This window comes from Hylobates moloch, unplaced genomic scaffold, assembly GCF_009828535.3.
Source record: "Hylobates moloch isolate HMO894 unplaced genomic scaffold, HMol_V3 SCAFFOLD_17, whole genome shotgun sequence".
NCBI classification, from domain to species: domain Eukaryota; kingdom Metazoa; phylum Chordata; class Mammalia; order Primates; family Hylobatidae; genus Hylobates; species Hylobates moloch.
Window position 1 is genome coordinate 43,493,296 of NW_026652292.1, and position 25,589 is coordinate 43,518,884.

At 35.1% G+C, this 25,589-nt stretch overlaps 1 protein-coding gene and 1 long non-coding RNA gene across 4 annotated transcripts in view; one reads left to right on the forward strand and one right to left on the reverse strand.

Annotated features, from left to right (window-relative positions):
- The window catches only part of NFXL1 (nuclear transcription factor, X-box binding like 1), a 52,030-nt gene that overhangs the window by 12,634 nt on the left and 13,807 nt on the right, over positions 1-25,589 (forward strand). For all 3 annotated transcript variants that reach the window (XM_032135712.2, XM_058430031.1, XM_032135713.2), the window contains 12 exons: positions 2,729-2,907; positions 3,152-3,313; positions 3,415-3,515; positions 4,191-4,305; positions 5,638-5,762; positions 7,934-8,056; positions 11,482-11,572; positions 16,152-16,272; positions 16,500-16,659; positions 17,705-17,796; positions 22,756-22,777; positions 23,207-23,347. In XM_032135712.2, the coding sequence (XP_031991603.1) occupies positions 2,729-2,907; positions 3,152-3,313; positions 3,415-3,515; positions 4,191-4,305; positions 5,638-5,762; positions 7,934-8,056; positions 11,482-11,572; positions 16,152-16,272; positions 16,500-16,659; positions 17,705-17,796; positions 22,756-22,777; positions 23,207-23,347 (1,432 nt within the window). The remainder of the gene's footprint in view (positions 1-2,728; positions 2,908-3,151; positions 3,314-3,414; positions 3,516-4,190; positions 4,306-5,637; positions 5,763-7,933; positions 8,057-11,481; positions 11,573-16,151; positions 16,273-16,499; positions 16,660-17,704; positions 17,797-22,755; positions 22,778-23,206; positions 23,348-25,589) is intronic.
- The window catches only part of LOC131381605 (uncharacterized), a 70,991-nt gene continuing 50,836 nt past the window's right edge, over positions 5,435-25,589 (reverse strand). Inside the window, exon 3 of the long non-coding RNA XR_009210458.1 lies at positions 5,435-5,743. This is a non-coding gene — a long non-coding RNA (uncharacterized LOC131381605). The remainder of the gene's footprint in view (positions 5,744-25,589) is intronic.

The following is a 25,589-nucleotide window of genomic DNA, read 5'->3' on the forward strand; positions in this document are numbered from 1 at the left end:
TCAAAGTGCTGAGATTACAGGCGTGATCCACTGCGTCTGGCCAGTGGTATAGTTTTTAAAAACATTTAGATGTGCTAGTTACTTTTAGAAGAGTATGTAAAAATAGTTCTCAGCAATCGGTGAGATTTTATTCTCCTGTTACCAGTGGGGATATTGAAGTTAATTGAAGGGAAATGACTTCTGGCTCCTCACTCTTAAGTAGTGGAGCCAAAATTTGAAACCTAGGATTTCTTACTTTTAAATTCAGTGCTTTTTCTATTCTTCCAGCTGAGTTATGTCTTATGACCTTGCTTTTAGAAATATTATTTTTCTTTTCATTGGATGCACACTTTTTGGAAACTGTTTAACATTTCCAAGTATATTTGTTTTGCTCCTGCATATTGTTTACTTGTGGTGGAGGAATTTCAGTGTCTAATAGGTACGGAATTAAGCCAGGTGTTCCAGCTTGTTAGTTTAGAGATTTAAACCTTATGTATATATATTTTTTTACCCTCGCTCTTCTCACTTCTGTTTTAAGTAGTCATTTTGCTACAGAAGAGGAAAGGATCAGTTAAAAAAATGTACTGTTACTTCTAATTTAAAAGGAACAACAGTTTAATCAGCTGTGCCATATACTTTGCATTCCATATTTCATATATTTTTAAGAAAATAAATGACCATTCTGGTTAAGAACCCATTTTGTTTAATCCTCATCAAGATGGAGCTAGAATTTGGTAAAATGTTAATAATTTTAAGTTTTTTATGGAAATAAAAAATTTAAAATACAAGTTTCTACTAAGATACTGCATTTTAATGAAGACAATCTAGCATAATTACATTTCATTGTTGGCATCCCGTTATTTAAAATAAAACTCATACATTTGCACATGTTACCCTCACTGGGCCAGTTCAGTTTCAGTGCTGATGGGCAGTGTTAAGGTATGTTGGGTTGCCTATTAGTCATCCATACTCACGCTTATTAAAAATACATATCCCCTCCACACTAGCTTAAAGGAATAGTAAACACTTTTCTTTTTTTTTTTTTTTTTTTTTTTTGTGAGACGGAGTCTCGCTCTGTCACCCAGGCTGGAGTGCAGTGGCGCAATCTCGGCTCACTGCAAGCTCCGCCTCCCGGGTTCACGCCATTCTCCTGCCTCAGCCTCTCCGAGTAGCTGGGACTACAGGCGCCCGCCACCACGCCCGGCTAATTTTTTGTATTTTTAGTAGAGACGGGGTTTCACCGTGGTCTCGATCTCCTGACCTTGTGATCCGCCCGCCTCGGCCTCCCAAAGTGCTGGGATTACAAGCGTGAGCCACCGCGCCCGGCCAACACTTTTCTTTTAATAAAAAAAATTGAACTCTTCCAACAAAGTGCCAGTTATTTATTCCAGAGGCAGATGAACTTAGTATTTTGTTTTTGATTTTTCATTACAAGAACAAATATCTTTTGGTTATTTTGAGTATTTATGTGGCATTTATTTGGAAACAGAACATGTCCTCATGACAATGAAAATATTTTGTATATGATACAAAAGAAATTTAAATGTTAATTTGGAACTTGTTCTAGTATAATATACTAACTATACTCATTTGTCTGGGAGATAAGGTTAGAGCATCTTTTGAGAATGGAGTGATCTGTGATGATCTACAAGTAAATTTTTGATAGAGCTGAAGGTTAACACTTTTACTACCAAAACTTATTTATTTTAATGGTGGAAGTTTAAAGTCTTTCATGGTACTTGAACTTTTCTTTGACTTAGGCACATTCGAATTATATCCTTTTTTTGGGCTGGGCACAGTGGCTCACGCCTGTAATCCCAGCACTTTGGGAGGCCAAGGTTGGTGAATCACTTGAGGTCAGGAGTTAAGACCAGCCTAGCCAGCATGGCAAAAACCCTGGATCTACTAAAAATACAAAAAATTAGCTGGGCATGGTGGCGTGCACCTGTATTCCCAGCTACTTGGGACACTGAGGCACAAGAATTTCTTGTACCTAGGAGGCAGAGGTTGCAGTGAGCCGAGATTGCACCACTATACTCCAGCCTGGGTGACAGAGTGAGACTTTTTCTCAAAAAAGAAAAAAAAAAATTATATGTTTTTTTGTGCTAGATGTTGAGAATTATGAAATTCTTTATTTTCAAGTTTATTCCCCCTTAATTCTAAATTGTAGTCATGTTTCTTGCGGTATTGCCTGTCTATAACCTGACTTCTCTCTTCTGTTTGCTGTTGCTAATATATTTTGTTTACTTGTAAACCACAAAACAAAACTTAAAAAGTTGAGCTTTATGAAAAGCAGAGTGAATTCCTCAAGAATAAAGTTCAGGTGGTTAGTAGAAAACTAATGTTACTTTCTTTTTGTAGCTGTATTCTAGATATGTGCTGTCTAATTCATGGTAACTAGCCACATGTAGCTGTTTCAATATTTAGAAATTATAAGAAATTTGATTCCTTCCTCAGTTGTAAGCACTAGTCACGTTTCAAGTGCTCACAGTATGTGGCTAATTGCTACTGTATTGGACAATCCCGGTATAAAACTGTACCATCATCTCAGCACATTGTATTGTGCAGTGCTGTTCTATATGGTTGAAATAGATTTTAATAAGATCTTGTTTTCTCACTAACACAAAGATGGAGCAGAGTTCCTTAACATAAAACTAATTTAACAGAATATACTCTGTTACTAAGTATATTTCTTCTCTCATGTTGCTTTTAAAGGTGAAGTTAGCTTTAATAATTTTCTTCTTTGTAGTCCAAAATGTAGGTTTGAATACAAACGATCTGAAACACCTAGTAGGTACTATTGCTATTGTGGAAAAGTAGAAGATCCACCTTTAGATCCGTGGCTTGTGCCTCATTCATGTGGCCAAGTATGTGAGCGTGAATTTAAACCTCCTTGTGGCCATAAGTGTTTACTCCTCTGTCATCCAGGTGAGTTATATATTGCATTTTAAATTGTTTGTGGGTGATTATTTCTTCTTATGTTGAGGCAAAAAAAAAATTGTAAAAGTTGAATTCACAGTTTAAGTTTGCCATGAGAAAATATTGAAAGTTATTGCCTTTTGTAAAGTATCAGTAAAAAAAGTTCTAGAAATTATTGATAGGTGTAGAAATTGAAAGTTTTAGTTTCTGACTTTAGATTTTTTTTTTTTTTTTTGCTTTTACTGAATTCTAGGTCCCTGCCCTCCTTGTCCAAAGATGGTCACAACTACTTGTTACTGTAAGAAAGCAAAACCTATCCCTCGTAGGTGCAGTGCCAAGGAATGGTCTTGTCAGTTGCCATGTGGACGGAAGTTGCTTTGTGGGCAACATAAGTGTGAAAATCCTTGTCATTCAGGTAAAAGGCCATACCCATTAGATTTTTCTGACTTTAAGCAAAAGTCAAAGCAATCTTTATTGCTTTTATGTTTCTGTGCTAATTTATCATTCTGGTTTTAGGAAGCTGTCAGCCTTGTCCAAGAGTTAGTAGACAAAAGTGTGTCTGTGGCAAAAAAGTAGCTGAAAGAAGTTGTGCAAGTCCACTATGGCACTGTGATCAAGTAAGTTTATATGCATTTCGAGGGGTGGGTATTAAAGAATACACAAAGCATAGACAACCTAGAAAGCAGCAAGGCTAATCAGGTTTAGCTGGATAAAAGGCAAGGAAGAATAGCAACTCAGATGAATTATATCATGTTTTAAGAAACTACTTTTAAATTAAATATCATTTTTCATTATTGGAGGAAAAATTTTTTTCAAAGTAACGGCTATTTGTTGAATTTTGGATTCACTACATTTGTACTCTTTCTTGCTAGCTCTTGTCCCCTTCTTCTCTTTCCCCTCTCTTCAACCAGCACCCCTCCTTGCTTCTTAAATTAATCCAATTGAGGAAGTAAGATTGATTTTATAGGTTGCTTGTCCTAGAATTGGCATGGTTTTAATGCCACTTAGAACTCCTTGGTGAATGGCCATATGGAGCTGCATGTAGTTTTTTTCCGTATTGTATTTTTAAAATATACTTTTTGGTGCATAAGAAATATATGTGTGTGTATACATATGTATATATGTATCTGTATATACATATGTATGACACCTGTATAAAATATAAAGTAAAATAATATGAGGGACGTAAAGCAGTTGTTTATTTGTGATTGAAAAATGGATTGTGTCTTGTATGAAGTCTTTTTTTGTTAACTTTTGAATCCTTCATTAGTGTTTATTGCATTTCATTTTAGGTATGTGGAAAAACACTGCCATGTGGGAATCATACATGTGAGCAAGTTTGCCATGTTGGTGCTTGTGGAGAATGTCCTCGATCTGGGAAAAGGTTCTGTCCATGTCAGAAATCAAGTAAGACTTGTGTTTTTTTAATATATAGGAAATGATCTGTCAAGCCATGAAAAGACATTCAAAAGATGTCCTCCAGGAAACTTAAGTGCATATTACTAAATGAAAGAAGCCAGTCTGAAAAAGCTACAAAATTTAAGCCCCCAACTATATGACATTCTGGAAAGGTCCAAACTGTGGTGATCAATGGCTTCCAAGGGTTGAGGAGAGAGAGAGAGATGAATAGGAGAGACATAGAAGATTTTCAGGGCAGGGAAACTCCTCTGTGTGATACTATAATGGTGGATATATGTCATTATACATTTGTCCAAACCTATAAAATATACAACACCATGAGTGAACCCTTATATAAACTATGATCTTTGGGTGATTATGATGTGCCAATGTAAGTACATCAGTTATAACAAATGTACCAGTCTGGTGGGGTTTGATAATAGGGGAGGCTGTGCTATTGTCATTATTATGTAATAGGTTATAGGTGAGTTTATTTTAGGCTGCTTTGAGATATAGCACAGTAGGATAGCACTTTGAGTAAGCTTTTTTGACTCTCCACAAATAACAGCATCATATGTATAAGACTACTAATACTTGTCACAATATGTTTATGTTAAAGGTGAGTTTTATAATTTTGTAGTTGTTAGTTTTTTAAGAGAGGTGGTTTTATCTTGTCGCCCAGGCTGGAGTGCAGTGGTGTGATCCTAGCTCACTGCAGCCTCAGACTCCTGGGCTCAAGTGATCCTCCTGCCTCAGCCTTCTCAGTAGCTGGGAATACAGGCACCTGTCACCATGCCTGGCTCATTTAAAAAAAATTTTTGTAGAGATGGGCTCTCCCTATGTTACCCAGGCTGGCCTCGAACTCCTGGCCTCAAGTAATCCTCCTGCCTCGGCCTCCCAAAGTGCTGGGATTATAAGTGTGAGCCACTGCACCTGGCCTGAGTTTTACAGTGTTTTAAAGACTAAATCTTTCTTTTTGTCTTTGTGGGGTAGTTCAGAGCAAGTTTTTTAAAACAAATTTTTACATTAGGAAAATTCATGAATGGTTTATGTAGTCTTTACTCATTTCTTTAGATAAACTATTTCTGAAGTAGATAGCCCATAAAAATGTGTTTCTTGAGGATGGTGACTTGTGTCAAATTTCTTTTTAAAAACCATAAACTTCACAAATATTAGGGATTATTTTCATTAAAGTTAATTTTTCCCAATGATTATGTGGATACAAAAATTTGTAGTCTGAAAGTGGTAGCATTCCTTAGGGAGCCTGAAGAACATGGCACTTTGTTGATGTTTAGTAATAATGTCTCTTATTATTAACATTGACTTTTTGTATGTTTTTAGGGTTTTCTTTGCCTTGTACAGAAGATGTACCAACTTGTGGAGACAGTTGTGACAAAGTACTTGAATGCGGAATCCATAGATGTTCACAGCGTTGTCACCGAGGTCCCTGTGAAACATGTAGACAAGTTAGTCATCTCCTGTAATAATTACTTTTAAGAGCTATCATAATATATCAAATGAGATTGTCCTGTGGTTGTTTTCTATTACTTATTTTCATATACATCTGTGTCATGATCTATATGAATTTAGTGACCTAATATTAGTGTAAGAAGCAGGACAGTACAGGCATACCACGTTTTATTGCATTTCACTTTGTTGTGCTTTGCCAATACTGCGTTTTTAATAAATTGAAGGTTTGTGGTAAGCCTTTGTAAAAGTCTTTCAGCTCCATTTTTCCAACAGTATGTGCTCATGTCTCTGTCACTGTTGGTAATTCTTGCACTATTTCAAACTTTTCATTGTCATTATATCTGTTATGCCAGTGATCTTTGATTTTACTATTGTGATTGTTTGGGGGTGCCACAGACCATGCCCATATTAGACAGTGAATTTAATGGTTAAATGTTGTGCATGTGTTCTTACTGCACTACTGACCAGTCGTTCCCCATTTCTTTCCCTCTCCTTGGGCCTTCCTGTTCCCTGAGAGACAACAATATTGAAATGAGGCCAATTGATAACCCTACAATGGCTTTTGTAAATGTTCAAGTGAAAGGAAGAGTCGCACATTTCTCATTTAAATCAAAAGCTAGAGATGATTAAGCTAGTGAGGAAGGCAAGTTGAAAGCTGAAATAGGCTGAAAGGTCTCTTGCATCAATTAGCCATGTTGTGAATGCAAAGGAAAAGTTCTTGAAGGAAATTAAAATTGCTACTGCAGTGAATACAGGAATGTTAAGAAAGTGAAACAGCCTTATTGATGATGAGGAAGATTTAGAGGTCTGCAAACAAGATCAAAGTAACTATAGTATTACCTTAAGCCAAGTACTCCAAAGCAAGGCCCTAACTTCAATTCTGTGAAGGCTGAGAGAGGTGAGGAAGCTGCACAAGAAAAGTTTGAAACTAGCAGAGGTTGGTTCATGAGGTTTAAGGAAAGAAGCCCTCTTCATAATATAAAGGTGCAAGGTGAAACAGCAAGTGTTGATGTAGAAGCTGTTGGGTTATCCAGATGATCTAGCCAAGGTAATTGATGAAGGTGGCTACATTAAACAAAAGATTTTCAACTGAGATGAAATATGAAGATACCATATAGGACTTTCACAGTTAAAGCTTCAAACCGTCAAAGAATAGGCTGACTTTCTTCTTAAGGGCTAATGTAGCTGATGACTTTAAATTGAAGCCAGTGTTCATTTACCATTTCAGAAATCCTAGGGATCTTATGAATTTTGCTAAATCTAGTCTGCCTATGCTCTGTAAATGGAACAACAAAGCCTAGATGACAGCACATCTTTATGGCATGGTTATAAGCCCACTCTTGAGACTGACTGATCAGGAAATACTCCTTTCAAAATATTACTGCTCATTGACAATGCACCTGGTCACCCAAGAGCTCTGATTGAGGTGTACAAAGAGATGAATGTTTTTATGCCATGTCTGCTAACACAGTATCCATTCTGCAGCCCATGGATCAAGGAATAATTTTGACTTTCAAGTTCTATTTTTTAAGAAATACATTTCCTAAGGCTATAGCTGCCATAGATAGTGATTCCTCTGATGAATCTTAGCAATGTAAATTGAAAACCTGGAAAGGATTCCTAATTTTAGATGCTATTCAGAACATTCATTATAACGAGAGTAGGTCAAAATATCAACATTAACTGGAGTTCATAAGAAGTTGATCCCAGCCCTCATGGGTGACTTCGAGTGTTCAAGACTTCAGTAGAGGCCTAGACTTGAGACTTTGAAGTTGTATATGTCATTCTGGTTTTGACCAGAGTACCAAGTCCACAAGTTAGCTTACTAGATAATCTAGTTTTTTTGGCTTTACTGAGACAAGAGTTGCAGATGTTATGGTTGTAATGAAACGTAAGTGGTTTTATTATGTGATTTTTTTTTTTTTTTTTTTTACTATTCAGTATCAGTTTTCTAAATTTAATAACAAATTTATATGAAGTCCTTTTTGGAACAAAGTAAGATATAAGCAAATGTTTTAGGAAATTCAAATTGGTTTTTGGTAGAGTTTATTATACAAATTTAGTGTTAAAATTTTTGTTCGTTATGTTTTAATAATTGTAGAAGTTGCAATGTGAGGAAAAAATATTAACAAAATCAATTTTAATAGCATTTCTTTTATTCTTCCAGGAAGTGGAAAAGCATTGTCGCTGTGGAAAGCATACAAAACGAATGCCTTGTCATAAACCTTATCTGTGTGAAACTAAGTGTGTTAAGATGCGTGACTGTCAGAAGCATCAATGTAGAAGAAAGGTTTGTGTATTAACCTTGGAAACCTGATTTAAAGACTATATTGAATTTCTCCATTTTGGGCCCACAATAAGTGCTGTCTTGAATTGTTTCTCAAATGTTCAGGCATACGCTTTGCTTTAATATATTAATAAATGTTCTAGATGAACCTTAATCTAGATAATTTTTGTACTAGTGGGAATTGTACCAATTTTTTCAAATGAGAATAGTTTCTTGTCCTGTGCATTGTCCTCTCAGCTTGATATTTCTGATCACTGAAATGTATGATTTTCATGTTTTATATTTGTGTATTTTATAAACCCCAAATACATTATCTTTACTTTTGCTTTAAATAATCAGTTATCTTTTCAATAGCTTGAACAAATAAGAAAAAGTAATTTTTGATATTTATCATCATACTTGTTTAGGTGTTTTTCATCTTTTTGTATAGACTCACATTTCTATCACATTTCATTTTTGTTTCTATTCTGAAGGAGTTCCTTTAACATTTCTAGTAGTGCTGGCCATGAATTCTTTCAACTTTGTATGTCTGAATATACCTTTCTTTAGTCTTTGTGAAAAATATTTTTACTTTAGAGTTCTAGTTTGGCAGTTTTTAACCCCCATACTTAAAAGGTATTGCTCTACTATCTTTTAGCTTGCATTTTTTCCAATAAGTAGTATGCTGTGATTGTTGTATCTGTTCCTCTGTACTGATTGTTTCTCTTTTTTTCTGGCTGGTTATTAAGATCTTTCGCTTTATCACCAGTTTTCAGCAGTTTGTTTCTGGTGTTCCTTGGTATGGTGTTCTTTATGTTTCTTAACTTAGTTTTCATCGAGCTGCTTAGATCTATAGGTTTATAGTTTTTATTATATTTGTGAAATTTTTGGTTTTTATTTCTTCAGGTTTTTTTTTTCTGTTTTCCCCTACCCATCACCTTTTGAGACTTCGAGGACATCTATATTATATGCTGCTTGAATTTCTAAGTTCACTGATACTATATTTATTTTTCAGTCTGTTTCTGTTTTATATAGTTTTGTCTTCAACATTGCTAATTTTCTTCTGCATTGTCTAATCTGCTTTTTATCCCATCCTGTGTTTTTCATCTGAGAAGTTGTGTATTTTCATCTCTAGAAGTTGGATTTGGGTCTTTTTTATATCTTCCGTGTTTCTCCTTAGCATGTTCATGCTTCCTCTATCTACTTGAATGTGAGATAGGCTATATTTGTAATGTCTGTTTTAATATCCCTGTGTACTAATTCTGTCATCTCTCATTTCTGAGTCTGTTTCTGTTTGACTTTTCTGCTTTTTTGGGGTTATGTTTTCCTGCTTCTTTGTCTGCTAGATGATTTTTGATCGTTTCTAGACATGAACTTTACATTTTTGGGTGCTGGTTCTTTTTGTTTATTTGTATTTCTTTAAATATTTTTAAGCCTTATTCTAGGACAAAGTTAAGTTACTCAAAAACTGTTCTTTCAGAGGCTTGATATTTTTAAGTGTGACCAGAACACTCTTTTGTTTAGGGCTAATTTGGCCCCATTACTGAGGCAACAGGTTTTCTAAGTACTCTACTTGATGCCCAGGTATTAGAAGGTCCTTCTACTCTGGCTGTAAGGAACACAGACTGTTTCCCAGCCTTGTGTGATCTCTTGAAATTATTCTGCCTTCTCCTTCCAGTGGTTCTTTCTCAGCTTTTGGATTGTTTCCTCTCACACACATACAGACCAGTACTCAGCCAAAGACCCAAGAAGTTCTTTCTGGAGTTCTTCAGAGCTTTTTCTGTACTGCTGCCTTCTCTGCACAAATTCTAGCCACACTGGCCTCTCTGAACTACGAATTTTGCCTACTCAACTTCATGAGACAGCCAGATTCTGCTTATGATCTTCCTCCTTGTGCTATAGCCAGAAGTCTTCATGTGTAAGCTGATAGCATTGCAAGACTTACCTAGTTTGTTTCCCTTCTGTTAGGGACTGCCATCTGTGCTGCCTCATTATCTAATATCTCAAAACTGTAGCTTCATATCTTTTATCTGGTTTTCTAGTGGTTTGAGACAGGAGTGTAAATCTGGTTGTTACTCCATCATAACTCGAAACAGAAGTGTCTATTGGCTTATTCAAGTCATGGACCACATAACCTTTTCCCCCACTGGCAAAGTGATAGGATAGGCACATAGTATTACTCAATAAACATTTGCCTAATTGAATAAACTATATTGCCTTTTTTTTTGAGATGGAGTCTTGCTCTGTTGTCCAGGCTGGAGTGCAGTGGTGTGATCTCGGCTCACTGCAACCTCTGCCTCCTTCAAGCAATTCTCCTGCCTCAGCCTCCCCGAGTAGCTGGGACTACAGGCGTGCACCACCATGCCTGGCTAATTTTTTAGAATAAACTATATTGACTTAATTGCTTTTTAATAGTGTAGATTTTGTTTTTAGCTATTTTTATATAATGAAACTTACTCTTATATACAACCCTAAGTTTCTTTAAGACAATTGTAGTCTATTTCCTTTCCAAAGTTAGGTAAGTAAGAAGTTAAGGAAAGAGTTAAGATGGCAATATAGACTTGAAGTAGTTGACTGGTGTCCATGATTGAAAAATTAGGACAGGTCATAGATAGCTATATTTCTCACAGACACAGAAGTGTCTGTGAAACCAGGGAAGTGACAAAGAAAGCTGGATGCAAGTAGCCTATCTTTGCTTCTCTTCTTTAGTCTCTTAATCTATGGTTTGAAAATAACTGCCAAATGAAGCCAGGAGCAGTGGCTTATGCCTATAATCCGAGTACTTCGGGAGGCCAAGGCGGGCAGATTGCTTGAGCTCAGGAGTTTGAGAGCAGCCTGGGCAACATGGCAAAACTCCATCTCTACCAAAAATACAAAAACTACTCGGGTGTGGTGGGGAGAGCATGTAGAACTAGGTACTCAGGAGGCTGAGGTGTGAGGATGGCTTGAGCCTGGGAGGTGGAGGTTGCAGTCAATCAAGACTGTGCCGTTACACTCTAACCTGGGCAACAGAGCCAGACCCTGTCTCAAGAAAAAAAAAGAAAAAAAGAAAAAGAAAATAAATAACTGCCAAATGAATCTATACGTTGAATTGATTTTAATTAAATTTTTTAAAAAACCAGACTAATTGTTTTCCTGAATTGACATTCCTTTGGTTAATGTTATTAGTCTCTGCATAGATAAAGGAATGAAATTATCTGATGGAAATGTTTTGAATCATAGAATAATTAACTGAAAGTCAGGAAAATTTAGCTTGATTTGTTAAATTAGGTCATCATAAGTTCTTAGTGAAGTATGTTTACTTACCAGAAGAATGTTGATATTCTTGAATACTTCTTTTAGTGAAAAGTGTATCTTTTGCTTTCCATAAGTTCTGTAACTAGTAATGACATGCCTATTATTCATGGGTTTTTTAATTACCTGTTCTTTATATATTGCTTTCTCTTTAGTGTTGCCCTGGAAACTGTCCACCTTGTGATCAAAACTGTGGACGGACTTTAGGATGTAGAAACCATAAGTGTCCATCTGTCTGTCACAGAGGTAAACTTTAATAATAGCTATGATTTTATGTTTGTAGTGATGTAGTGTTTTTTTTATTGTCAATATTCAATATAATGTATTGAAATAGTGTTTTATAGTCATTATTTATCTCACTTGACTCTCTTAACCTTGAGAAGAAGGTAAGGCAGTTTGCCAGTGTCTCTATTTTATAGGCAAAGAGGTTGAAGCTTAAGAGGGTTCAGTAACTTACTCAGGGAAATGTCTAGTACGTTTGAACCCAGAATTTCTGTATATAAAAGTATTGTCCTTTCTATAACACCATATTGTTTTCCCACTTCCTAACTTTCCCCACACAATTTTTTAATCAATGAAGGTGTTCATAGCGTTTTGAACACCTTATTTATTCTGAATTTTATATACTTATTTGTTGTTAAACCTAGTAAAGGATTAGATAATGTCCTAAGCTGGTGATTTTTAAACATTTTGATCTCATGACCCCTTTACACTCTTTTGGTCCCCAAAGGGCCTTTGTTAATGTGAGTTTTATTCATTGACATTTATTGTATTTGAAATTAAAATAAAATGTAATAATATTTATTATTTTTTAAAAAATAGCAATAATAAACCCATTATATCTTAATACAAGTAATATGTTTTACAAATGTCTTTAATGTCCAGCTTAACAGAAAATAGCTGGATTCTCATATATGCTTCTGCATTCAGTCTGCTATGGATATCACTTTTCACTAGCTTCTGGAAAACTATGCATGTGAGACCTTGCAGACCTCCTGAAAGGGTCTCAAGAACCACTAGGGTTCCTGGATTCTACTTTGAGAATTATGTTATAAGTTATTACTAGACATTAAAAACTGAGTTAACTTCACTCATTTGGATTATGTTGATATGAAATGGAATCTACTGAGATATGGTATACAGTATTGGAAAGATCGTGGACTTAGAGTAAGAAATCCTGGATTGAAGCCTAGACTCTGCCACTTAGTAGTTTAATACCTAGAACAAACTACTGAACTGTTTCTCAGTTGATCTCCCTATCCTTTCAGAAATCCTGCAGCGTATATGGAACTACTATTATTTTATATGTGGAACAGGCCAGGAGACTATTGGCCCGAGGTTAATAGAACTAGTCGCAGAGTCAGGATGTGAACCCAGTGTTTATATTTCCATTATACTACATTCCTTCCTCATTAGGAAAAGTGTCAGATTCTATTTACCCTGTAGACATTTCCTGTAGGTGTTCTTTGATTTGCCAGTGAAGTTTAGAAATAGTTTTTCAGGTATGCTGTCACCAACACTAGAAAGATTTTATTTTCCTTTATAGTCATTACATCACTGACCCATTGAGTTTTTGCAGATTTTTGCAAACTACATCTCTGTGATATAACTGGTTTAGCAGTAGTAAATCTGATATTATGTAATTTACCACATTAAAAGACCAAAGGAGGAATGAGATCATCTTGATAAATGTCTAACATCTATATAAGATAAAAATTTAATTGGAAATAGACACATCCTTAACCTGATAAAGAGTATCTGCAAAAAGTTTAGAGCAAATATCATACTTACTGGAGAAGTGTTAGAAGCATTTCCCTGTCTCATATTTTTGTGAAGCAAAGCCCATAAATATTTCAGTATTTGTCTCTAAAAGATGGATTCTTAACCTAAACGTAGTTAACATATTTCTTCATATCAGCAAATTTCTGGTTTTCAAATTTCTTGTTGTCTCATAAGTAACTTCATTTTTTACATCAGTTTATAGACTCAAAAACCTAATAAAATTGATATGTTGTAATTGGTTTTGTCTCTAAAGTCTTTTAGTCTATAATTTCCATCCTCTAGCTCCTTTTTTCCCCTTGTGACTTATTTGTTGAAGAAACTAGGTTGCTTTATTTAGTTTCTCAGAGTCTGGGTTTTGCAGATTGCATCTCTGTGGTATTATTTAACATGTTCCTCTGTCCTCTGTATTTTCGATAACCTGTTAATTGGATCTAGAGGTTTGATCAGATTCAGGTTTTGATATTTTTTGGTAGAGTGGTGTTTTTTTGTTTGTTTTGTTTTGATAGATTTCTATTAACCCTTAAAAAAGCTTATTAGTCACAACAAAATTTTCCCTGATGTAAAGTATGTGGAAGATGCTGTTGTGCAACTGTCAATATTTGTTTCATTTACAGTTATAAAAGAATGTGGAATCATAATTTCATACCATTTTTCCATCATTCTAGAATCCTTCATAATCAGAATTATACAGTAATTTATAGGGGGAATATACTAACTGCATGTTCATGTTGTGGGTATATGAAAATTTGATTTATAGTTTTGTTTTGTTTTTTGAGACAGATTCTCTCTCTGTCACCAGGCTGGAGTGCAGTGGCGCGATCCCGGCTCACTGCAACCTCTGACTCCCTGGTTCAAGTGATTCTCCTGCCTCAGCCTCCCGAGCAGCTGGGATCACAGGCATATGCCACCACGTCCAGCTAGTTTTTGTATTTTTAGTAGAGCCGGGGTTTCACCATGTTGACTAGGATGGTCTCGATCTCCTGACCTCGTGATCTGCCTGCCTCGGCCTCCCAAAGTGCTGGGATTACAGGCATGAGCCACAGCACCCAGCCGATTTATAGTTTTTTTAAAATTCATGATCATCTGTGTTTATAGTTTCAGAACTACCCAAATCATGCCTATTTTGGCTATTAACTGGTATTGGTCAGTATAGTTAGAGTCTCCCTATACTATTTTTTCATTTTGAAAGTATTATCATGGAAGCTATTTTAATTATAATGAATTCTGTTGGTCAGCAGGGAGACTGTTTAGAGAAATTATCCCTTATTTTCAAGATTTAATTTTAAAAAATGTGATACTGTTGTTTAGAATAACAAAAAGGTTATGTTTGGTAAGTTCTTCTGCTGAAGATGAACGAAAAATTGTCATTGTTAAGTATAGAAACTGATATAATATGCCAAATGAGAACCGACTTAAATATCACTATCAACTTTAAAAATACAACTTGTAGTCATTCTTTAGGTAAAATAAAAATAAAACTTGATATGTGGGTTAGGATAACTTGACTTGCATTAACATCAAGAATATATGTGTCAAAACACATTTGGTGTTTTGTATAATAAATGTTATGTTTGACCCTACAGTGTTTTACCTCTAATTTTCTCTTTTTCTATGTTCATTATTTGAATTATAATTCTTAATTTGTGTTTGTTTTAGGGAACTATTTTGAACTTCTAGAGGCACTTAAGCCAGGATATTGTCCATCTTTAATCTTTATCAGGTTGACTCCCGGTTCATGTTTTGCTTGGTCCTGACACCTAGGCAACAGTCTCTTTAAGACACTCATTTCTTTGTTGAAAACTCTTCTTCCTTCGTTATTTCATTTCTGATAGAGTTCCTTACTGGGAAAACTAGAGTGGAAGAAAGCCCTTCAGATGATGACAGAACCTCTTGGAGCGAACTTTATAGCCTGCTTTAAAGATTTCTTTGATTTTGTTTTTTTATATTTCTGCCAACCCATAACAAAAGAGCGTAAAAAGCTGAAACCAAAATAACATTTTTTTTTTTATGTTTAGAAGAGATCTATTTGGGATTATATCCTAAAATGGTGGCTTAATACTTAGTCTTCCACAAAGTACAATTAATGTAAAATTGACTGTACTTGCTACTAACCAATATCAGGTCATGAGAAAGAAGTTATTGGGAATTCATCTAAAAATTGTGTACTTGGATAGATGTATGAAAGTAGGCCAGCGATATTATTGTTAATGTTAAATTTTCCAAAGACTTAAATCAATTTTTGCTTGTTTTAGTTTTGAATGAGTAATGTGTTAAATTTGTTATTTAGAACAGAAGTTTCAGCACATTTTAGAGAAATGTCTAAAACTTTATTGAGGTACCAGTATACAGAGAGAAAAGTGTTATAAATCAGGGGCTGGGTGCGGTGGCTCACGCCTGTAATCCCAGCATTTGGGAAACTGAGGTGGGAAGATTGCTTGAGTCCAGGAGTTCGAGACCAGCCTGGGCAACATAGTGAGGCCCCCTCCATCTCTATAAATAATCAAAATTTAACTGGGCATGGTGGTATGTGTCTGTAGTCCCAGCTACTTGGGAGGCTGACGTGAGAGGATTGCTTGAGCCCAGAAAGTTGAGGCTGCACTGAGCTATGATCATGCGACAGCACTCAGCTTGAGCACAGGGTGAGACCCTATTACAAAAAAAAAAAAAGAGAAAGGTATTATAAATAAAAAGTATACAGCTTGTTGAATTTTTACAAACTGAACATAGCCAGGTAACCAAAACTTACATCATTAAACAGAACATTACCAGAATTTTCCACACCTTCCTTGCATCCTTCATAACTATCACCTCTGATTTTGAACAGTACAGATTAGTTTTTCTTGTTTATGGAATCATGCACTATGTACTCTTTGTGTCTGGCTCAATGTTTTGTGGTAAGATTCATTCATGTTGTTGTAGTTTCTTCATTCTTGTTGTAGAGTATCCCATTGTGTGAATATACTAAATTTTTATGTATTTTACCATTGATAGGGATTTGGGTAGTTAAGGAAACTTTTTAATTGTCAGACTGTTTTTTTTTCAGGCAGTTGCTATCCCTGCCCAGAAACCATAGATGTGAAGTGTAATTGTGGCAATACAAAGGTGACAGTGCCCTGTGGCCGAGAACGTACCACAAGACCACCCAAGTGCAAGGAGCAATGCAGGTGAGTTTGAAGCTTTGCACAAGCGTCTGTCTGATGTTGTACAAATTTAAATTCATATTGGCCTTTTAATATTTTAATTTAATTTTGCTTCAGTGTTTTAAAATATTAATATTCACAGTATACTCATTCTATATGGAATCAGAAGATATGTAAATAGATAATTGTCCTTTAGATGTAATTACTCAATGACTAAAAGTAATTTTTGAAAATTGTACTTTATGATTTAGTCGACCACCAACTTGTCATCATACAAGTCAAGAAAAACATCGCTGTCACTTTGGCTCTTGTCCACCATGTCATCAACCTTGCCAAAAAGTTTTGGAGAAATGTGGTCACTTGTGTCCTGCTCCGTGTCATGATCAAGCATTAATAAAGCAGACTGGCAGGGTAAGGTAATAATGCTATTAGAGAAATAGTGCATTGCTGTGGGTTGTACTTTCTTGCTTTTACTTAGTTTTTCAACGAGCAATGATTAAGCACTTATTGGGAAACACTGTGCTTGGAGCAGGGTACAAGGTAATCAAGACTTGATTTTGTTTTAAGCAACTCCCGTGTAGAAAAGGAGTGAAACCAATGTTTGCAAATACAGTGTGATAGTTCATTATGATCACGATATAGATGAATTTGGCAGTCCTCCTTCATTTATTGTGGTTTAGGGTTATAGATACCTCCTATAACCTTATTTTAAATATTTGTTCACTTTTTAATATTTAATATTTATTTTTAGTTATTTAATTTTTTTTTTTTTTTTGAAACGGAGTCTCACTCTGTTGCCCAGGCTGGAGTGCAGTGGTGTGATCTGGGTCACTGCAGCCTCCACCTCCCGGGTTCTGTGATTCTCATGCCCTAGCCTCCTGAGTAGCTGGGATTATAGGTGCCTGCTACCACGCCCAGCTAATTTTTGTATTTTTAGTAGAGATGGGGTTTCAGCTTGTTGATCAGGCTGGTCTCGAACTCCTGACCTCAAGTGATCTGCCCGCCTTGGCCTCCCAAAGTGCTGGGATTACAGGCGTGAGGCACCACGCCCAGCCCAGCCTCATGAACGTTTATTGAGCCCTTACTAAATATCAAGCATTTTTTTAGGTGCTGAGGAACAACAGTGAGTAAAATAATGGAGATTATATTCAATTGGTAGATGTTGCAGTTTACAATTGTTTTTCTCATTTCCTTATTGGAAGCAAAGGAGGCTACACTGCCTTTGTTCTACCATTTATAAACTGGGTTCTGTCTCAGTTATTAATACCAAATGTGTGTGGAGGGGAACATTTAATATAGATAAAATGAAATATTTCAGTAAGCACAACTTATTGATTATTTGAAAAAATTTCAACCTGCTTGAGCAGAGGATACATGGAACTGTTTTCTTAGATTCTTAAAATGGCCATATGATTTAATACCTCTGACTTAACATTCTTACGTATTTTATTTGTAGCACCAGCCTACAGGTCCTTGGGAACAGCCTTCTGAGCCAGCATTTATTCAGACTGCATTACCATGTCCTCCATGTCAAGTTCCTATTCCTATGTAAGTATTAGAATTTGAATTAAAAAAAAAAAACAAAAAAACTTTTGACATAGCTTGAAGGGTATCTGAAGTCAGTCTCCCTTTTTTCTTAGTTCAGTTCATTATTATTTCAGGCCTAGCCTATCAACTAGTCTGTCTGTCTTAACCTTCTTTCTTTTCAAACATGTTTGTCATACTTACATATAAACCTACTATAGATATCTTTTTTTGAGTCTTTACCCCCAGTTGGAGTTTGATGCCCTCTTTAGCTTTCCATAGCAACTTGTGCATGCAATTACAAAAACAAATCCAAGGAACATCATTTGTTAGTTTTCCTGATGTCTCCCATACTGGAGTGTAAGCTCCCTGAAGACAGAAGAAAGCCAGGTTTTAGATAAGGCAAACTTGGGGAATATTTAAAGGAAGCCTTGGAAATGAGAGGAAGTAGTTTCCTGGATGGGCCAGTGAATGACTGGGACTGAGCTGTAAGGAGCTGAACCTACAGTAATACAGAATCCTGGAATTTTTTATACTTCCAGCAGAGGTTATGGAGTATAGGGAAAAAAGCGCAGAATGCTGAGAAGCAACATAAAATTAGAAAAGGGGCTGCTGTCTACAACTGAGGTGACAAATTAAACATTGGTATTTCTGGTGTATTGGTGTTTTAAAGAGAGGATTGTTTTTGTTTTTTAATTCTAAAAGCTTTCATTTCCACAACATTCCTCCCAGTTGAAATAGCATGTATATTTTTGTGTATTGGTCACACAGTCAAGTTGGGAAGCAAAGTGTTGTTAGGAGATGTATGCACAAATAGGGTAATTTTAGTCTGTAGATTTGATGGAGGAGGGCTGTATAGTTAGCAGAGAGGTTTTTCATGTAGGTATTCAGTTATTTGAGACTACTCTTTTACTGAGGACTTAAGTTATGAGGAACCAAGTTGTTGCAAATATCTCTAAGTTAGAATTATTAGTGGCCTAAAATTTTTCCTTGAGAGAAACAGAAGAGACATTGATATTATAATTCATAGGCATGAAAATGCTGTCATAATTACCTAAGTAATTAGGTCATAAGTACCTAATTACCATTGAGTTCCTTAGTCTGTTTTTTTTTTTTGAGATGGAGTCTCTGTCACCCAGGCTAGAGTGCAGTGGTTCAGTGTCGGCTCACTGCAACCTTCTCTTTCCAGGTTCAGGATGTAGCACAGCATTTGACAGAATCTGACACACTTTCTTGATAAAAGCACTCAAAAAGCATGGAAGAAAAGATAATTTTCTCAACCTGATAAAGGGCATCTGTGAAAAGCCCACACAGTTCACATAATACATTGTGGTGAAAGATTGAAAGTTTTCTCCCTAATAACAGGAACAAGACTAGGATGCCTGCTCCTGCCACTTCTTTCAAGATTGTACTAGAATTTTTAGCCAGAACAATTAGGCTAGAAAAAGAAATTAAAAATGTCTTTTTACTTGGAATAAAGAAGAACTATTTGTATTTTCAGATGACATGATCTTGTGTGTGAAAAGTCTTAAGGAGTCCTCAAAAATGCTATTAGAGGTACTTAATGAGTTCATTACTGTTGTAGAAAACATCACTATACAAAGCCAGTGGAATTTCTGTACACTGGAAACAAACAAACTGAAAATGAAATTAAGAAAACAATTACACTTAATAGCCTGAAAAGAACATTTTGTTTAAGAAATTCAATAAAAGAATATAAGATTTGTACAGTAGAAACTACAAAATCTAAATGAAAACCTAAATAAAAAGCGCAGTAACATTTATCCCTCACATAATTAGACTGGAAGTAGAGCAGCTCTATAGTTGATTAATTTGGTTCACTCAATCACCCATCATCAAGAGCTCAGATTGTCTTTCCATTTTGTTATCCTCAGTGTGTCATCTTTGACCTCAGGCTGTTTGCCTTTCTGTTAACTTCTCAACCCAGACATGAAAGTTTCCAAAGGGAGAAATGGAAATGTGTAGCCTTCTGTATGTCATCATCACCTTTTCCTTTTCTTCTTCTTTTCTTTTTTTAAAGGGTAAGGAAACTTCTCCGAAGCTCTACAGGAGAACTCTTTTGACATTTCATTAGACCATTTTTAAGCCAGTCCCTGGAAGGGGAAATGATGTGTTTATTTTCTTAAATAGACTTTATTTTTTAAGAATGTGTTCACGTTTACAGAGAAAATTGCAAAGAAAGTATAGAGAGTTCCTATGTGTGCCCCCATACCAGTTTTCTCTATTACCAACTTTCATTAGTGATACAATTTTTACAGTTGAGGAACCAATATTGGTACTTTATTATTAGCTAAAGTCCATAGATTACATTAGGATTTACTTTCTGTGTTATATGGTTCTGTGGGTTTTAATAAATGCGTAGTGCCATGTATTTACTATTATAGTTTCATACAGAATAGTTTCACTGCCCTAAAAATGCCCTGTGCTATACCTGTTCAACCTTCTTTTCCCCTCCCCGTCTCAAACTCTTAGCAACTGCGTGTCTTTTTACTGTCTCTGTAGTTTTGCCTTTTCCAGAATGTCAATAGTTGGACTTATACAGTATATAGCATTTTCACAGTATATAGCATTTTCAGACTGGCTTCTTCACTTAGCAGTATGGTTTTATGGTTCCTCTGTGTCTTCTCATGGATTGGTAGTTCGTTTATTTTTATCATTGAATAATAATACATTGCATAAAGGTACCATAGTTTGTTTATCCATTTACCATAGAAGAACATTTTGGTTGCTTCCAAGTTTGGCAATTAAGAATAAAGCTGCTATAAACATTTATGTGCAGATTTTTGTGTAGACATAAGTTTTCAGCTCATTTGGGTAAATACTTAGGAGTGTAATTGCTGGATCTCATGGTAAGACTTTGTTTAGCTTTGTAAGAAGCTGTCAAACTGTTTATTAAAGTGTCTGAATCATTTTGCATTCTCACAACAGTGAGTGAGAATTGTTGTTGCCCTTTATTCTCACCAGCGTATGGTATCGTCAGTGTTTAGATTTTAGCCGTTCTGTTTTTAATTGATACATAATAATTATACATATTTATAGGAAATGTAATGCTGTTTCAGTACATACAGTGTGATATACAGTGATCAGATCAGAGCAATTAGCGTATCCATTATCTCAGACATCATTTCTTTGTTTTGGGAACATTCAGTATCCTCTTTTCTAGCTATTTGAAAATATATATTATTGTTAACTATTGTTATCTGTAACTATAGTTGTAGATATCTATATCTATAGATATCCATTTTATAGGTAACTATTGTTATCTATAGTTAACAATAGATAACAATGGTTTTATGGCACTGTAGGATAACTATAAAACACCAGAACTTGTTCTTCCTATCTAGCTGTAATTTTATTTTTTAACAAATCTCTCTTATCTCCTCCTCCCTCTACCTTTTCCATCCTGTAACTATTCTGCTTTTTATTTCTATGAGATCAACTTTTTAGCTTCTACATGTGAGAGCATGCAGTGTTTAATTTAACATGCAGTGTTTAATTTCCTGTTCCTTTTTGTCCATTTTTATATTGCGTTATTTGCTTTCTTATTGAGTATATTTTGAAGACAAGTCTTTTACCAGCTGTGCATTTTCCTAGTATTTTCTGCCAGTCTGTGGCTTATCTTTTTAACCTTTTTTTTTTTTTTTTTTTTGAGACAGGATTTCAGTTCTGTCACCCAGGCTTTTCATGGAGTAGGAGTGCGGTGGCTTCATCACAGCCCACTGCAGCCTCGACCTCCTGGGCTCAAATGATCCTTCAACCTCAGCCCTCCCCACAACCCCCTAGTAGCTGGGACTGTAGGCGTGCACTATCATGTTCAGCTAATTTTTTTTAATTTTAATTTTTTGTAGAGACAGGGATTCATTATGTTGCTCAGGCTGGTCTTGAAACTCCTGTGCCCAGGTGATCCTCCTGTCTCAGCCTCCTAAAGTGTTGGGATTACAGGTGTGAGCCACTGCGCCCAGCCTTTGTGGCTTTTCATTCTCTAAATGTTCTTTGCAGAGCTGTAATTTTTAGTATAATGACGTCTATCATCCATTTTTATTTCATGGATTGTGCTTTTGGTGTTGTATCTAAAAAGTCATAATTAAACCCAAATTACCCAGATTGTCTGTGTTTTATAGTTTTGCATTTTACATTTAGAGCTGTGATTCATTTTGAGTTAACAGTTGTGAAAGGCTTAGGGTCTGCCTAGATTTTTTTTGCAAGCGGATGTCCATTTGTTCCAGCATGAATCATTTATTGAAAAGAATGTCCTTTCTTCATTCAATTGCCTTTGCTCTTTTGCCAAAGATCAGTAGACTGTGATTTGTGTGGTTCCATGTCTGGTCTCTCTGTTCTCTTCCATTCATTTATTTGCCTATTCTTTAATCAGTACCATTCTGTCTTGATCACTGTAGCTTTATAGTAATTCTTGAAGTTGGGTGGTGTCAGTCTTTCGACTTTGCTTTCTTCAGTATTGTGTTGGCTGTTCTGGGTCTGTTATCTTTCTATATAGACTTTAGAATCAGTTTGTTGATATATACAAAATAACTTGCTGGGATTTTGATTGGAATCATGTTGAATCTGGATCAAATTGGAAATAAACTACATCTTAATAATTTTGAGCCTTCATAACTGTGAACATGGAATATTGCTTCATTTATTTAAATCTCTGATTTCTTTCATCAGTATTTTATAGTTTTCCCATAGACATCTTGTATATATTTTGTTAAATTCATACCCAAGTGTTTCATTTTTTGTGCTAATGTAGTATTATGTTTTTAACTTCAAATTCTAATTGCTTATTGCTACTATATAGGAAATCAGTTGACCTTTGTATATTAACTTTGTGTCCTGTAACTTTACTATAAATTGCTTATTCCATATGTGTTTATTTTTTTAGTGCTAGTAGAATTAGCATCTTTAGGTATTATTTTTGAATAATTTGTAATGTTTTCATTTTATTTTATTTTTTCCTTGTAGGGAATGTCTTGGGAAACATGAGGTGAGTTACAGGCACAATTTTTAAGTAAAGCTAATAATCTATACTATCACATACTAGTATAACTTTACTAGAGTTGTTAGAAATAATAAAGTCAAAGTATTGTTATTTTACTGTTATAAAGAGTACAAGAATTTATCTACTAATTTAAAAAATATGTAGTGCCTTTATTTGAGAATTAGCCTGTGGATATGCATTCACTACAGAATCATATTGAATTTTCCTTTTAGGAGGAGAACACTTTGCTTCTTGGCATTCATTACTTTGGAATATTTTGATAGGTTATTTGATTTTGATAATATTATTATTCGTGCAAACTTACACCTTTCTGAAACTTATTCTCAAATGATAGCAGAGTAATTTTGGAAACATATAGTATGTCCAGAAACGTTTGTGTAATGTGTGCTGTGCTGATTTCCTTTATTTTTAAAGGTGAGTCCACTACCATGCCATGCTGTAGGACCCTACTCTTGTAAAAGAGTTTGTGGAAGAATCTTAGATTGTCAGAATCACACATGTATGAAAGAATGCCACAAAGTAACCAAAACTGATGGCTGCACTGGAAAAAACAAGGTAATGTTCTTAGATTGAATGTATATCTGCCTATAGTATTCTTGAAACGTTTTTTCAACAGTTAGACCATGAATATTTTTGTTTTGCTTTAGCTTCCTTCCTCTTTTTTTGCCCTCATCCCTTCTCCTTCTTTTCCTTTCCTAAGACAGCTGGCCTTAAACAGCTTGGTGTATATAGTTCTGTGTCTTTATTCCAGCTCATAATAATGTGCCTTTTAATGTGGAACCCTTTACATACCGCACCTGTGTTAATACATAGGATATGGTTTTATGATAAAAATACATAGGTTATGTATCTTCTTAGATAGTAAGTAAGAGTATCACCTCCATTTCTCTCTGTTCATATCTGAGTTTAGAGCATTTACTCTAAGTTAGTTTTCAAACCTGACACACAGGATGGATGATGTTCATAATTTTAATAAATTTAAGTAAATTCCCAATCTTTTGTTAAAAGTAAAATAAATGGCATCACAGATGAGCAGTGTTTCTATATGTATAATTAACTAAAAGCATTTTACAAGTATATGAGAACTCAGCTTTTCAAAGGTCTCTAAAAATTGTCATCTTACAAGGAAAAACAAATGTAGCTAGTGTTAAATTTTAGTTTTAAAATAATTTTTTTCTAGACTTCCGTTCTATAGGGAGTTGTAATACTAGGGTCTAAATGAGAAATAGGCCAGAAAATTTTAAGTGTCACTTTATTATTAACATTAAATTTACAACTATTTAAATTATTAATATGACTTATGTTATTGAAAATTTTAGTTGCATCATTAGGTTTTTTTTGTCTTTTATAATACATGACAACATAGGTATTCTTCTTTTTCATGTGCAAACATATGTGTAAATGTATTGCTTATAATTTCTTCATCAATCCGTGCCTTGACCCTCAAAAATGTACTCATGATAAAACAAAAAAGATACTAGAATTATAAAATCAAACTAACAAATAATGATACAAAATCATTTTAACTAGTTAGGGTGTAGCTGCTCCATGGCTTCCCTCTTCCAGATTTCCAGAATACGAAGTGAGTCAGAAAAAGCTTATTTTCAAAGCTGATATGACTATTAGAGATTTATTGTGGATTATCCCCAAATTGCTTCCTGGGTTAAAGCTTCTGTTTTTCTTTTTAAATGAGAACTGCATATGATATTTGACAGATGGACTTGCTGTATTTCTTAACTAAGATAGTCTTTCCTAGAAGATAGAACTTGATATTGGAAGTGATCCAGGAAGATAATTTAGTAAGTGTAGATTCAGTGATTTTTTGTTTGTTTCTCTCATAGCTGGAAGGAGCTCATATTCTAAGTACTTTTTGTTTTGTAGATAGGGAAACGGAAGCTCTGTGACTTGTCCATGGTTCTGCAATAGGAGAGTAGCAAATCAGAAAGTACTGTGCCTGATCTTTTAACTCCCAGCCCAATGTGCTCTTCTACTCATGTTATTTAAATAGAAGATTTTTGTAGGTGTACCACATAGTTAGGAAGAGCAAATGAAATAAACTCTATGTTAACTTTGGTTCTCTTTGCATATTTTGTTACTCACTGCCTAATACTTGCTCAGTCTTCCCCATCTCAGAAAGTCATTTTACCATTTTTACCCAGTTGTGCAGATCAAAGACATAGGAATCATGCTTGATTTCTTTCTTGTCTTTGTTGTCCTTTTCCCACAGAAAATCCTGTTAGGTTTGTCATCAAAATAGATCCTGAATCTGACAGTTGCTCATAACCTGTACCACTACCATCCTCATCTAAGCCACCATTACCTTTGACTTAGATTTCTGCAGTAATTTCCTAACCAACATTTCTACTCTCACTTTGTTTTACTGCATCAGCCAGATTAATCTTTTAAAAAATTTAAATCAAGTATCATCTTCCTGCTCCATATCCTTTGGTAGTTTTCAGTCACTCTCAGACCAAAATTTAAATCCTTTTCAATGGCCTATAAAGGCTCAGTAATGATCTAACTCCTGACTGTCTTTCCCAACTTTCATCTGACTGCTCATCACTCTCTTGCTTACTCACTTCTGCCTCTGTTCATCCTGTTACTTGAACATTCCACATTTGTTTCTTCTTAGAGCCTTTGTACTTGTTCCTTTCCTCTGGAACTCTCCTTTCTGGTTGCTCTCTCCCTCATTTAACTCAATTTCTATTCACATGTGATCTTTATCAGTCAGGCTTCCTTGTTGCTGCCATCACTCTTTCTTATCCTGCTTTATCTTTCTTCAGAGTAGTTACAAAGA